At 50.2% G+C, this 13,996-nt stretch overlaps 2 protein-coding genes and 1 long non-coding RNA gene across 9 annotated transcripts in view; 1 reads left to right on the plus strand and 2 right to left on the minus strand.

Annotated features, from left to right (window-relative positions):
• The window catches only part of ADAR (adenosine deaminase RNA specific), a 38,046-nt gene extending 33,203 nt beyond the window's left edge, over positions 1-4,843 (plus strand). For all 7 annotated transcript variants that reach the window (XM_081173470.1, XM_081173471.1, XM_081173469.1 and 4 more), the window contains exons 12-15: positions 142-324; positions 1,785-1,897; positions 3,418-3,545; positions 4,201-4,843. In XM_081173470.1, coding sequence (XP_081029596.1) covers positions 142-324; positions 1,785-1,897; positions 3,418-3,545; positions 4,201-4,441 — 665 coding nt within the window. In that variant the 3' untranslated portion in view covers positions 4,442-4,843. The remainder of the gene's footprint in view (positions 1-141; positions 325-1,784; positions 1,898-3,417; positions 3,546-4,200) is intronic.
• A 10-nt stretch (positions 4,844-4,853) lies between these two features.
• On the minus strand, positions 4,854-6,166 carry LOC308575311. The gene is made up of 2 exons (XR_014002759.1): positions 5,443-6,166; positions 4,854-5,406 (listed from the first exon to the last, which is right to left on the minus strand). It is a non-coding gene; the product is annotated as an uncharacterized lncRNA (long non-coding RNA).
• A 4,506-nt stretch (positions 6,167-10,672) lies between these two features.
• The window catches only part of CHRNB2 (cholinergic receptor nicotinic beta 2 subunit), a 42,716-nt gene continuing 39,392 nt past the window's right edge, over positions 10,673-13,996 (minus strand). The window contains exon 6 of the mRNA XM_081173654.1: positions 10,673-12,082. Coding sequence (XP_081029780.1) covers positions 11,912-12,082 — 171 coding nt within the window. The 3' untranslated portion in view covers positions 10,673-11,911. The remainder of the gene's footprint in view (positions 12,083-13,996) is intronic.

A 13,996-nucleotide genomic window follows, 5' to 3' on the forward strand; every position in this document is an offset into this window, starting at 1 on the left:
CCCTCCTCTCTGAAGATCCAGCAGCATCTGTCTGGCGGCAGCGGCTGGAGACAGCCATCCTTGGACTCTAGCGAGGGTGTGTGTGGCCTTTGGGCCATCCCAGCAAAGGCAGCTCCCGACTGGCTCCCTCTCTTCCTGCAGGGGAAGGCACTATCCCGGTGGAATCCAGCGACATCGTGCCAACGTGGGACGGGATCCAGCATGGCGAGCGTCTCCGCACCATGTCCTGCAGCGACAAGATTCTGCGCTGGAATGTGCTGGGCCTGCAGGGGGCGCTGCTCTCCCACTTCCTGCAGCCTGTTTATCTCCGCTCAGTCACACTTGGTAAGGGATCTCTCCATCCTCCCTGTTGCTGGGTGTGGGGATCTCGTATCTCTTTTCTCCTGCCTTCTCAGCTATAACCCCCCCCGCAAAGCACCTATTACTTTACCCCACTCCATTCCAAGATGTCTGAAAGACCACTTCCTTCGCTACAGAGATTCAGACCCTCTTGGATGCTAAGATCAGCAGGGGAAGGGCGGTATTGGCCTGGGAGAAGAGGGAGCCTTCTCTGTGGCAGCCCCAGAATTCCCTCCTAGCAGAGGCGCCCTGGTGCCTTGGCTGTGCAGCTTTCCGTGTACATAGAAGGCACACCTCTCTCCACCCCCCCACCCCCCGGGCAGCTTTGACACCAGAGAAACATTTCCTGTTGTTGATGGGGCAGACTGTCGCCAGTGCATTGCTCAAAAACCTTTCCCTGGCTGCCAGGATGCTGCCAAGCTGAGTTCAAGGTTCCTACATTAATTTCCAGCATCCTTAATGACTTTGGTCCAGAATAGCTTAGGAGTGCTTGATTCCTTCTATCCCTGCCTGGCCACTTAGGTTTTTGGAGAAGTTGATGCACGTTCCATATGGTCGGCCCAGTTCTGGGAAGGGATGCCCCTTCCCTGTTGAACTTTTTGGCATCTGCTGGAGTCTTAAAAAATAATAATAATAATAAATCCCAGCAGCCATTCTTTCACCGTTCTGATTTTACAGTTGGTTAACTGGTTTTATCTTGATTCTATTTGTTGGGCTTGGTATACACTGCCTAGAGATAATCAAAATTAAGTGGTGTATAAATTGTGTTTTTTGGGGGGCGGTTGTCCATATATATAGAGAGACCCCCCCAAAAAAATCTTTGGTTTAACCAGTTTTAATGCAGCACATTTAAACTGTTGTAACCTGCCCTGGCATGGCAAAGCACAAGTAGAATATCTGATTAGCAGTAGTCGCAAAAAAAATAATGGGCACAGTCGATGAGAAGACTCGAGAGCACAGAGACGCAATTCTGCCACAAATGACTCACCTTAGGGCAGTGGTTGGGAAACCTGTAGGGCTCTCTAAATGCTGCTGTACTACAACTCCCATTAGCCTTGCTGGCTGGGGGCTGATGGGAACTGGAACCCAAGAACATCCACATAGCCCAGTTTTCCCATCCCTGCTCTATAGGAAGCAAAAGAGGCTGTTGAGATTTTGCTGCATGTTCATTTGGGTGTTTCCCCCCCTCCTCCTCCTTCTTTTGGGACCTTGGAAGCCCCCGTCTCATAACAAGGACGCAGCAGGCCCTGGCTATAAATGTCTTAAAGGCGGCAAAGTGCTCAAGACTTGTGTTAAACCTCTGTCCTTCCTGCCAAGATGCAGCTGCCGCTAGCCCTTCCAAAGATGGTGGTGCCCTTCATGTTGATGAAGCAGCTGATCTGTGCTCCTTTTTTCAAAAAAAAATATGCCTGCGCCATCAACCTCATTTTGTGTTCCCTTTCCAGGCTACTTGTACAGTCAAGGTCACTTGACGCGTGCCATCTGCTGCCGCATGTCAAGAGACGGCAACACATTCCAGTCCGGACTCCCCGAGCCGTATTTTGTCAATCACCCGGAGGTAACCGCTGTTTTGATTCCCGTTGCGGTTTTAATTCCTTGTCTTCCTCCTCCTCCTCCATCATCAATTATTTGTATGCCACCTTCCCATAGTTCAGTCGTGCTCAAAGCATAGGTGTCTGGACCTTTTCACTATGCAGCTGCAATATTTGTCACTTACGGTCTAGCTGAGATTCCTGCATAGCCAGGGGTTGGGCTAGATGGCACTTGGGGAATGGCTCTCCAATGCTACAATTCCATAATTCTGGTTTGGAGGAGGGAAAGCAAGTAAGTGGGGGATATTATAGAGGTATACAAAACGAAGCCTCCTGTGGAGAAATTGGATTGATGGGAGGAGAGTCTTTTCTCCCTCCTTAGTATTCAGACTCTGGCCCCATCCAACAAACCTGAATGTTGGAAGATTCAGAACAGGCAAAATAACGTACTTCTGCACAATGGACTGCTGAGTTTGCTGTTGCAAGATGTGGCAGAATCTTCTTCTTTGGGGATCATTCGTAGCCAAGTAAGATTGTCTTCCATAAACACTGTTTTAACAATGAGTCCGTAAGTGACTGTGGAGGCCAATTCTGGATCCACACGTCCTTCCACAGTGGGGACATTGGTTTCCGGGCACGAGTTGATCATGGTGTGGATTTGCCAAGCGTGCCTTCCTCCTACCACGTTTCTCCCTTGTGCCCTGAGTTCGAGTGTCTTCAAAGCCCATGACACCTTTGGTCAAGGCTGTTCTCCAACTGGAGTGCTCGCAGGCAAGTGTTTCCCAGTCATTGGTGTTTATACTACATTTTTTAAAATTTGCCTTGAGACAGTCTTTAAACCTCTTTTGTTGACCACCAGCATTACGCTTTCCATTTTTAAGTTTGGAATAGAGTAGTTGCTTTGGAAGAAGGTTGCTTTGGAATAGCCACCAGATTGAATGGCTTTAAAAGAGAATTAGTACATGCGTGGAGGATAAGGCTGTCAATGATTGCTAGGGCATGTTCTTACCTCTGCTGTTGGAGGCAAAGTGCCAGCCAGTGCCTCTACCTAGGTCCATCCTTATTTCAGAGATCGTGATATATCACTCTTAACATGACGTTTAGCTGGTGATATATCGCAGTGTTGAAACTCGGTCCTGGTTAAAACCACTGGATACACTGTTTGTTATTGAGCTCCCGTTGTTCAGTCCCAGCTCCTGCCCACCTAGCAGTTCGAAACCACGTCAAAGTGCAAGTAGATAAATAGGTACCACTCCGGTGGGATGGTAAATGGCCTTTCCATGCGCTACTCTGGTTCGCCAGAAGCGGCTTAGTCATGCTGGCCACATGACCCGGAAGCTGTACGCCGGCTCCCTCGGCCAATAAAGCGAGATGAGCGCCGCAACCCGGAGTCGTCCGCAACTGGACTGAATGATCAGGGATACCTTTATCTTTACACACACACACACACACACACACACACACACACACAATATTCAACTTTGCTATCTCTCTCTCTCTCTCTCTCTCTCTCTCTCTCTCTCTCTCTCTCTGCCTTCCAACACAGGTTGGCAGAGTCAGCGTCTACGACTCCGCAAGGCAGACGGGGAAGACAAAGGAATCCAGCGTCAACTGGTGCCTCCCTGATGACTCTGAAGTCGAAGTCCTGGATGGCACAAAAGGCAAAGTAGATGGGTAAGAGTGGGGCACAGCTATCAGAGGGGAGGCATAGAGGGGTAACCGCAACATCAGGCATGGTTGGGTCGCTGCTTCCAGTGGGTGTGGGAAGCAGATTTTTGGCTGCCTTTGTTTTCATGCATATTCCATCCACATGCTCGGGGCCAGCAACGAAACTGACACTGGATGAGATATAAGAAAAGTGAGTAAATGGGGGGGGGGGAGCACCGCCTGGTGTGGATTGGGGGTGGGGGAGACACACTTCCTTTGCACAAAGATGGTCCCAGGCATCTCCAGGCAGAGCAGAGAACACACCCAACCTCGCACATACTTTCAGTGTAGGTCAGTGGTGGCCAAACCTGGCCCTCCAGCTGTTTTTGGACTACAACTCTCATCATCCCTAGCTAACAGGACCAGTGGCCAGGGGTGGTGGGAATTGTCCCAAAACAGCTGGAGGGCCAAGTTTGGCCGTCACTGGTGTAGGTAATACGAGCTGGACGGCCCCAACAGTTTTGACACATTCTTACGAAAGATCAGCACATTCTTATCTTTCTGTTGTCCAGTTTGAATTGCTAGCACTGGCGACTGCCGTGGGAAAGCCAGGAGGACACCAAAACACTTAGGCTCCCTCCTGGAGTCCTTTTCCTTTACGTTCCTTCCTCCCTCCCCTCAGACCAAAACTGGACGTGTCCCGGGTCTCCAAGAGGAACCTGTTTGCACTCTTCCAATCGCTCTGTGCCAAGATGGATCGCAAGGCCCTGCAGAAACTGACCGTGTACTCGGAGGCCAAGGAAGCGGCCGTCACATACCAGAGTGCCAAGCGGCAATTCTTCTGGGCCCTGCAGGAGATGGGCTACGGGAGCTGGATCTGCAAACCCCAAGAAGAGAAGACCTTTGGCCCGTCCGAAGTCTAGCAAGCTGTGCATTTTTATTATTTTATTTTATTTTACTTTTTTTTTGGCTGCGGGGGGAGGGGTGAAAGGAAAGGGGTATTTTTTTTATTAACATAGGTTGTGTGTATTCTTTTTTTAAAAATGGAAGCAGGAATGTTAACTTAGGGTTATGGATTTGCCGCGAGGCCTTCCGATTTAAATTGGCAGCATTGGGGAAGGAGCGGGGGGGGCGGAGTTTCCCTCCCCTTTAATTCCCCCCCCCTTATCAACGAACATTGCAAAGACGTGATCCGAGTGTGCAAACCTGAGAGATAAAGAGAGCTCCACCAGCATCAACGCTCGTCTTGTGACAACACCCTCTCCCCATCTCTGTCCCCTTCTGGTTAGTCAAAAGACTGCCTGCCTTGTCCTCTCTTTTCTTTTCTTTTTAAAAAAATCAATTCTTTGAACCCCTCCTTTTATTTTATTTTTAAAAGCTGTGAATTGAGGAACTGGTAATTATGCACACACACTGTCTTTTCCACATCAATTCTGTCTCTCCATGGATTTGCATAAAGGTGAACTCTAGGAACATCACAGAGATTTCCCCTCACTTGAATTTAATTTTCTGATATATATAACCCAACTCCTCCTCTTACCTTTCTGTTTAATTCAGAATTCTGCCTTTGGAGCCACTACAACATTTACCCATCGCACCGCCAGGTTATGGTATAATTCCGGGTTTTTTTTAATGGGGGGGGTGTATGTGTGATAATTTCCCCTTTCCCCGAATCTTTGGAATGTTCTTGAATTCGCCTTGTTCCCAGCGAGACAGCCCAGCCTTTCTGAGTTCATTCTAAGCTAAAACCGCACAGCTCCCCCACATTCTCCCAAACTCCTTTCCTCCCTGTTCTGTATTGACACCTGCTGTCGTGAGAGCCAGCCAGACTCACCTTAATTTTTAATATTAAAAGGCACGGAGGAGCAGTCACTCAAGCAAGTATGTCCTAGCTGTAGTCTCTGTGGCGGCCCAGCCTAGAAACATACTACCGGGTTTCTGTGAATGTTTAAATATGGGGTCATCCCTTGATTCCTTCTAACACCTGAGAATTCCCACGCTCCCCCTTTCTTTTAAGTTACTAGCCCTCAATTTTTAAATATATGTATATAAAACTCCAGTTCCAAGGTGTTGGCTGCTATAGAGTTGGCAGTGGTTTGTCTTATTTGTGGAATCCTTCCCCCTGATGTTCCAAGCAGCCTTTGTTTTTTGTTTTTCGTTTTCTAAAGGTGCATTTGAAATGCAAAGGATCCCAGGCTTTGGGGATTTATTTTGCCCCCACCAGCTTTTCTCCTCCCCATCAGTTACGTCTGGGCAGTTGCTGTAGTGGAATTAACTGGGGAGAGCTCTCTTTATGCAAACTCTTTTTTCTGTCGAAAGGCGGCAGCCTCTCCTCCGTCCCTCATCTCCCCACTTTGTCCCTCATGACGCACAGTTCATTTCCTTCCTTAGTCGCGAAGGCGCTGGCGAGCAAATAATAATAAAAAACAGATGTAAATTTATTCAAGGCAAATCTGATCCTTCTCCCACCACTATTGTAATTCAGGTTATTTCCTCCCCTCCCCCCTTTTTTTGGCAAGTCTGCTTTTTATTGCCCCTCTAGATACCATCGTTTGACAACTGAAGTCACCACATTCCGCCTGAAAATAATAATAATAAAAAAAGGTTTTCTGTATTGGTTTTGCTGGTGTGATTCTTTTTTCTTTTCCCAGGGGAGAGGGGGCAAAGCAAACATCTTTTTGTTTTTTTGTTCCTCTTTTGGGAGGGGGGAGACCATCTCCCATGAGATTCTCTAAGGTGGATCTATGTGCTTAATTTCATTTGGGAAGGAGGGTGGGGGAAGAAGCTGAAATGGCTGGGGGGGCGGGAGGAGAGCGGGGGGAGCCAAGACCTCTGCAAGCAATCGCTTTGTTACTTGGGCAGGAGCAGCCTTTTCCCTGGAGGAGCGTCTTCACCTCCATCGTTCTGCCTGGACACTGAGGTCCAGCGCTGAGGGCCTTCTGGCGGTTCCCTCGCTGCAAGAAGCCAGGTTACAGGGAACCAGGCAGAGGGTCTTCTCGGTAGTGGCACCCGCCCTGTGGAACGCCCTCCCATCAGATGCCAAAGAGAACAACAACTACCAGACTTTTAGAAGACATCTGAAAGCAGCCCTGTTTAGGGAAGCTTTTAATGTTTAATAGGGTATTGTATTTTAGTGTTCTGTTGGAAGCTGCCCAGGCGGGGTATAAATAATAAATTATTTTATTTATTTATTTATTTATTTATTTAAGCAGCCACCTTGGGTGGGGGGAGGCTGGAAGGGAAGAAAGGTGACAGAGAGAGAGAAAGAGAGGCTCTGGCCCCTCGCGTTGCCCGCCCACATCCCTCCACCTTGCCACTCGCAAAGACTGGTGCCCAGAGAAAACGATAGGGTGGAAGGCAGGGAGCCCAAAGGTAGATGGCGCCAGAGAGCCAATGGCAGGCAGAGCCAGCAGATCCTAGCGCTCTTCGCCCTCCCCACGGCTGATGTCTACAGGGGCAACTCTGAGACTAAAGAAGAGGGAGCTAATGGGCAGTGCTGCCCCCTGGGCTGGTGGTAAGAAATAAGGCTTTGGGCTGGCATTGCCCCATCTGCCCTAATGCACCAGCCTCTACTGAGCGCAGCCCTGGGCAGAATAAAGCCCTCGTTCAGGATAGCTGCTTCCTCTTTCCTCCTATGTGCATTAATAGGTAAGGTATGAAAGTGGGTGGGTTTTCCCAACCTATTACAATATTTCTGTCCCTCCCTCCCTCCACGTAACACTTAACCTCTTTTTTAAATACCGTGATATTTTAATTCCTCTTGTTTATCTGCCTGGGATAGGCTTGTGTGTGTATCTGTTGGGCACATAATTGATCATTCTGCTATGCTGTTGGTGTAAGAAACGATGGCTTGGTAAGGTTTTCGAGCCCTGGATCACAATCGGAAGCACCAATTCCTGGTTAAACTTGAGTGCGCCACTTGCGTTTACCCAGCAGGTTGGCATGTGTGGGATGGAGAAAAGAGAGTAATGGTCCCCCCAGGGACTCGGAAATAACCACTGCCTGTGCTTCCTCGAGGCTCAAGCTACACCGACTGCAGAGTAAAACATTCGCTAGTCTCTTTGTTCTGGCACTGCTGCTTAAATCTTCACAGGCTGAAACTTTGTGGAGTGGGAAGGGCCTTGGTTGAAGGGCTGGGGAAGCTCAGGTCTGGGAATCAGACGTGCCCCTTTAGGCCTCTGGATGTGGGTGGCGCTGTGGGTTAAACCACAGAGCATAGGGCTTGCTGATCAGAAGGTCGGCGGTTCGAATCCCCGCAACCGGGTGAGCTCCCGTTGCTCGGTCCCTGCTCCTGCCAACCTAGCAGTTCGAAAGCACGTCAAAGTGCAAGTAGATAAATAGGTACCACTCTGGCGGGAAGGTAAACAGTGTTTCCGCGCACTGCTCTGGTTCGCCAGAAGCGGCTTAGTCATGCTGGCCACATGACCCGGAAGCTGTATTAGGTCACGACTGGACCTAATGGTCAGGTGTCCCTTTACCTTTACATCTCTTGTAGGCTTACACTTCCACGGTTGTTGGGAGAAGAGTCCTACTGAATCCTAACCCAACATCCTGTTTTCCACAAGCGAGGCATGAGTGCAACTGGCCTCTTCCTGCCTCTGCTGGCAGCAGCTGGTCCTGAAAGGCAGACTGCTTTCTACACAGAGGTTTTATTTATTTGTTTGCTGTTGGTGAGCTATCATCGCCTGGGGTCCATGTGTCTAATGCTGAACAGAGGAAGCTGCCTTACACTGAGGCAGACCACTGGCCCATCTAGATCAGTGGTGTCTGCACTGACTGGCAGCAGCTCCCCAGGGTTTCAGGCAGGGAGGTTTCCCCCCAGCCCTGCCTGGAGATGTTGGGGGTCGAAGGTGGGACTTTCTACAGGGTCTCCATCGCTCTGCTGCCGCCCTTCCTAAAGGTTGGCGCTTCTGCTATGCTACTCTGAGCCTTCTGCCCCTGTCTCTCTGCTCTCAGCTAAAAAGATCGGCCGGCCTGGTTGCGGCTGGGTCACCATGCCAGGTGGAGTGTTGGAACCGGTGGAACTGAAGTGGAAAGCCAGCCTGCCGGCCTGCCATCTGCTGTGGTTCAGAGGGAGCCAGGAGATGGTGCTTCTGCAGCGAGCTTCTTTCTGCCTTGTCTTGAGGATGAAAAGCGGGGGCAGCGGGGGTAGCGGGACACCATCCAGGCAGTTTGGCAGAGCCAGCCACGTGTTAAGTGTTTGGGGGTGATGTATGCAGATCCAGCTGGAAGGAAGCAGCCGGAGACTCAGAAAGAACAGGAGAGAGTTTAGCATATTTTGGTTTGCAGGACAGCAGTGGGGGGAAAGTTGCTGAATAGATCAGACTGGGAAACCCAGAGAGATGGGTGGCGTATAAATATTATTATTATTATTATTATTATTATTATTATTATTATTATTATTATTAATACCCCGCCCATCTGGCTAGGCCTCCCCAGCTACTCTGGGCCGCTTCCAAAAAAATATTAAAATAGTATAATACATCAAATATTAAAAGCTTCCCTAAACAGGGCTGCCTTCAGATGTCTTCTAAAAGTCTGGTAGTTGTTTTTCTCTTTGACATCTGGTGGGAGAATGTTCCACAGGGCAGGTGCCACCACCGAGAAGGCCCTTTGCCTGGTTCCCTGTAATTTGGCTTCTCGCAGCGAGGGAACTGGCAGAAGGCCCTCAGAGCTGAACCTCAGTGTCCGGGCAGAAAGATGGGGGTGGAGACGCTCCTTCAGATATACTGGACCGAGGCCGTTTATCATTATCATTATCTAGCTATTATTGATGCTTTTAGACACCATACATTCAAAGCACTATGGTGCCACTCTAAACTGTCATTCCTCTGCGGTGACTTAACAGAACCTCTCTCTTCTCCACCCCATATTTTCCAGTATTTTGTCACTATGTTGAGGACTAGGGACTTCTGCAGGAGGTTCTTTGCTTATTTAAAAGCTCAGTGTGGATCTGGATTGGATTGAATTTATATTATGCTGGAAGCTGCCCGGAGTGGCCTGGAAAACCCAGCAAGATGGGTGGGGTAACAACAACAACAACAACAACAACAACAACAACAACAACAACAACAACAACAACAACAACAACAACAATTTATTCATTCATTCATACCCCACCCATTTGGCTAGGTTTCCCCAGCCACTCTGGGAGGCTCCCAACAGAATATTAAAAACACGATAAAACATCAAACATTGAAAACTTCCTTAAACAGGGCTGCTGTCAGATGTCTTCTAAAAATCAAACAGTTGTTTATTTCCTTGACATCTGATAGGAGGGCATTCCACAGGGCGGGTGCCACTACCGAGAAGCAGTGGCGTAGCGTGGGTTGTCAGCACCCGAGGCAAGGCAAGTAATTTGCGCCCCCTAACCAGGTAGGGGCAGAGAGCTGCGAGTGCGAGCGCGCCCCCCCAGATGTTGCGCCCGGTGCGGCCAGGCCCCCCCTGCGCCCCCCACGCTACGCCACTGCCGAGAAGGCCCTCTGCCTGGTTCCCTGTAGCTTCACTTCTCGCAGCGAGCGATGGCCCTCGGCACTGGACCTCAGTGTCCGGACTGGACAATGGGGATGGAGACGCTCCTTCAGGTATACAGGACCAAGGCCGTTTAGGGCTTTAAAGGTCAGCACCAACACTTTCAGGACAGTTTTATATATGGTCTTGGTGGCCGCTCCCAGTCCCCAGTCTAGCTGCCGTATTCTGGATTAGTTGTAGTTTCCGGGTCACCTTCAAAGGTAGCCCTTATTACTATTATCTGTAGATTAAACAGGATGTTGGTTTGGCCTTTACAGTTTAGAAGACATCTGAAGGCAGCCCTGTTTAGGGAAGTTTTTAATGTCTGACATTTTAATGTATTTAATGTTTTTCGTTGGAAGCCGCCCAGAACAGCTGGGGAAACCCAGCCAGATGGGTGGGGTACAAATAAATTGTTGTTGTTGTTGGTACCTCAGGTTACAGACTCTGCTAACCCAGAAATAGTACCTTGGGTTAAGAACTTTGCTTCAGGATAAGAACAGAAATCGTGCTCCGGCGGCGCGGCGGCAGCGGGAGGCCCCATTAGTTAAAGTGGTGCTTCAGGATGAGAACAGAAATTGCGTGGTAGCAGCAACCCTAACCTTGAAATGCGCTTAAAAAACAACCACTCGCACACAGCTGAACCAAAAGAAGGAATCTCTCCCATCTATGTGACCTATTTTATTGGTATTGCGGTGTCAGCGTTTGGCTTTTCAGGAGCAGAAGAGAACAGGGTCAGGAAGACACACCCAATGGCGCTGTGGGGGGACACTGGTCTCTCTACCGAGGCTGCTGGTGATGGCCCAGAGTGGAAGACCCCGCCTGAACTGGACCCTGGGTGGCTGGAGCACCAGTCTACGCTCCCTCTCCTCTGGCCAACCACACACACATATTGTTAGGGGAGCTGGTCCTGGCATCAGTCTGTCCTGAGAGATCCCGAGAGTCCCTTCTTCGGGCAGGGTTGCCACCTGACCTTGTGGATGTATTGGTCAAATCTCACGGGTGGTCCTAGGAGCCCCCCTGCGAAATGTCCTTTTTTTCTGCCAAGCTCTCCCCACCCCACACCTCTCCCCGCCGAGGGTTGCGCCACAGGGTGGCCTTCCAATCTGTAGCTGCTCCTCAGAGATGGAGGGTGTAGATGTGGATATTTAATTCTATATAGACACATAGATGATGATTATTTTTTCCCTGAGTTGGGAGCTGGTTCCCCATAATTGGCACAAGCCAGGGAGTATGGGGTGGGGGGCAGAGAGAAAGCTGTAGTCTGTATCCAAAATGCCCTCGAGGCTGCAAGACTCACTGCCCCCTGTGCCCCATAACGCATCCAGACAGCCGTCCAGGAACTTGACCTCAGCCTCTTGGAAGGAACTGACACCTCCTGGCTGCTTGGAACTGACACCTCCGATCAATGGGAATGGAGGAAGCTGCCTAAAATAAGCAGATCAGACAGCCAGGCCTGACCCTGCTGCAACCTTTCCCACCACCACCACCCATTATTTTTTTTAAGTGGGGAATCCGGGGATCAAACCTACGACCTTCCGCATGCAAAGCAGGTGCTCTACTGTTGAGCTACCATATCATCCTGGCAGCCCGGAAGAAACCAACCTATTCCAGTATTGTCGTTTTAGCTCTGGTCCGCTTCTCTGCAAGCAAGGCTCTGTTCTCAGTACTGAAGCTTGAGCCGGGGCAATGGCAGACAGCAGGGGAAAGGGCCCACAATCCCATATTGAGCGCACCTCAGGCCGGCGTCCGTAAATGTAGAGATCGGGTAGGGTGTCTCTCTGTCCCGCTCCATCTCCCTCCCTCCTCCCTCCCTCTCTCTTTAATCTTCCTTGGCCCGCCTCTCTGAAAAGCTTGGCCAAGGAGAAGGGCGAGTCCAGTTGCTACTTGGAGCCGGAACCACCGTGGTTGATCTGCAAGAGGGAGTTGGTGGCATAGTTCTGGAAGAGAGGCTGCAGGAACATGCCGATGGTGCCAAAGACGCAGACGAAGACGAAGATCCACAGGAAGAGGCGGTCGATCACCATGGCAACGTACTTCCAGTCCTCGCTCACCTGGGGAAAGGGCAAGGATACGGGCGTTAGCACCTGTCAGCTGGAACCTGTTTTGGCTTGGCAAGCACCTGTTGTGCGTGGGCCCACTTGCAGGGCCTGCTTCCGACCAAACGGGTGCCAGATCTAGGTAAGGTAAGGTAAGGTAAGGTAAAAGGTAAAGGGACCCCTGACCATTAGGTCCAGTCGTCACTGACTCTGGGGTTGCGGCGCTCATCTCGCTTTATTGGCCGAGGGAGCCAGCGTACAGCTTCCAGTTCATGTGGCCAGCATGACTAAGCCGCTTCTGGCGAACCAGAGCAGCGCACGGAAACGCCGTTTACCTTCCCGCCGGAGCGGTACCTATTTATCTACTTGCAGTTCATGCTTTCGAACTGCTAGGTTGGCAGAAGCAGGGACTGAGCAACGGGAGCTCACCCCGTCATGGGGATTCGAACCGCCGACCTTCTGATCGGCAAGTCCTAGGCTCTGTGGTTTAACCCACAACGCCACCCGCGTCCCAAGGTAAGGTAAGGTAAGGTAAGGTAAGGTAAGGTAAGGTAAGGTAAGGTAAGGTAAAACAAAACAAAACAAAACAAAACAAAACAAAACAAAACAAAACAAAACAAAACAAAACAAAACAAAACACACACTCCACAGAAAGTCCAATCTGGGCTGTTTTAAGCATATGCAGTGCCGGGGTGCAAAGATCCAGCCAGTGCCCCCCCCCCCGGTTGCCCAGGGTTATTGCATAATTGTATACAGTGGTACCTCGGGTTACATACGCTTCAGGTTACATACGCTTCAGGTTACAGACTCCGCTAACCCAAAAATAGTGCTTCAAGTTAAGAACTTTGCTTCAGGATGAGAACAGAAATTGTGCTCCGGCGGCACGGCGGCAGCAGGAGGCCCCATTAGCTAAAGTGGTGCTTCTAGGTTAAGAACAGTTTAAGGTTAAGAACGGACCTCCAGAAAGAATTAAGTACTTAACCCGAGGTATCACTGTAATTATATGATCGCTGTCTAATCTTAGGGGTGTATGAGGGGCCATTTCTGTGACTATCTTGAAGGGACCCTGCACTTCTGAATTTGCCACCACACTCCTGGTCAGGCCCCTTCCTGCTTCCTTACAGCCAGTCCAATGGATAGCCCAGGCTGTTAGTTTTCTCCTCTTGGGTCTCAGTTTTGCCCTTGTAGAACAGAGCAGGAAGGAAGAGCAGAAGCAATTGGCCTTCGGCTCTGCCATCGGCTCTGGCGCCACCTGCTGTTGATCTTCTTTCTTCTTCTTTGGCGATCACTCATAGCTGAGTAAGATTGTCTTCCATAAACACGGTTTTAACAGTGAGTCCGTAAGTGACTGTGGAGGCCAGTTCTGGACCCACACATCCTGCCACAGTGGGGACATAGGTTCCCGGGTGGGAGTTCATCACAGTGAGGGTTTGCCAAACGTGCCTTCCTCTTAGCACATTTCTCCCTTTTGTCCTGAGTTCGAGTGTCTTCAAAGTCCATGACCACCTTTGGCAAAGGCTGTTCTCCAATCAGAGCACCTGCAGGCCAGTGTTTCCCAATTGTTTGTGTCTATACTACTTTTTTAGGGATGCGGGTGGCGCTGTGGGTTAAACCACAGAGCCTAGGACTTGCCGATCAGAAGGTCGGCGGTTCGAATCCTCGCAATGGCGTGAGCTCCCGTTGCTCGGTCCCTGCTCCTGCCAACCTAGCAGTTCGAAAGCACGTCAAAGTGCAAGTAGATAAATAGGTACCGGGGGGGCACTAGGGGGCGCATTGGAAGATGGCTGACAATAACATCTCTCCGACCCACACGAGGTAATTTGGAGGCTATGATGGGGGTAATTAGCCTCCTTAACCCCCCCCCAGGATTGTGGGGGGGCGGCCCTTGCCTGCTGTGCCCCACACCACCCCCAAATTTGTGGGGGTGGG

Source organism: Podarcis bocagei (genome assembly GCF_964188305.1).
Source record: "Podarcis bocagei genome assembly, chromosome: 16".
In the NCBI taxonomy this organism is placed as follows: domain Eukaryota; kingdom Metazoa; phylum Chordata; class Lepidosauria; order Squamata; family Lacertidae; genus Podarcis; species Podarcis bocagei.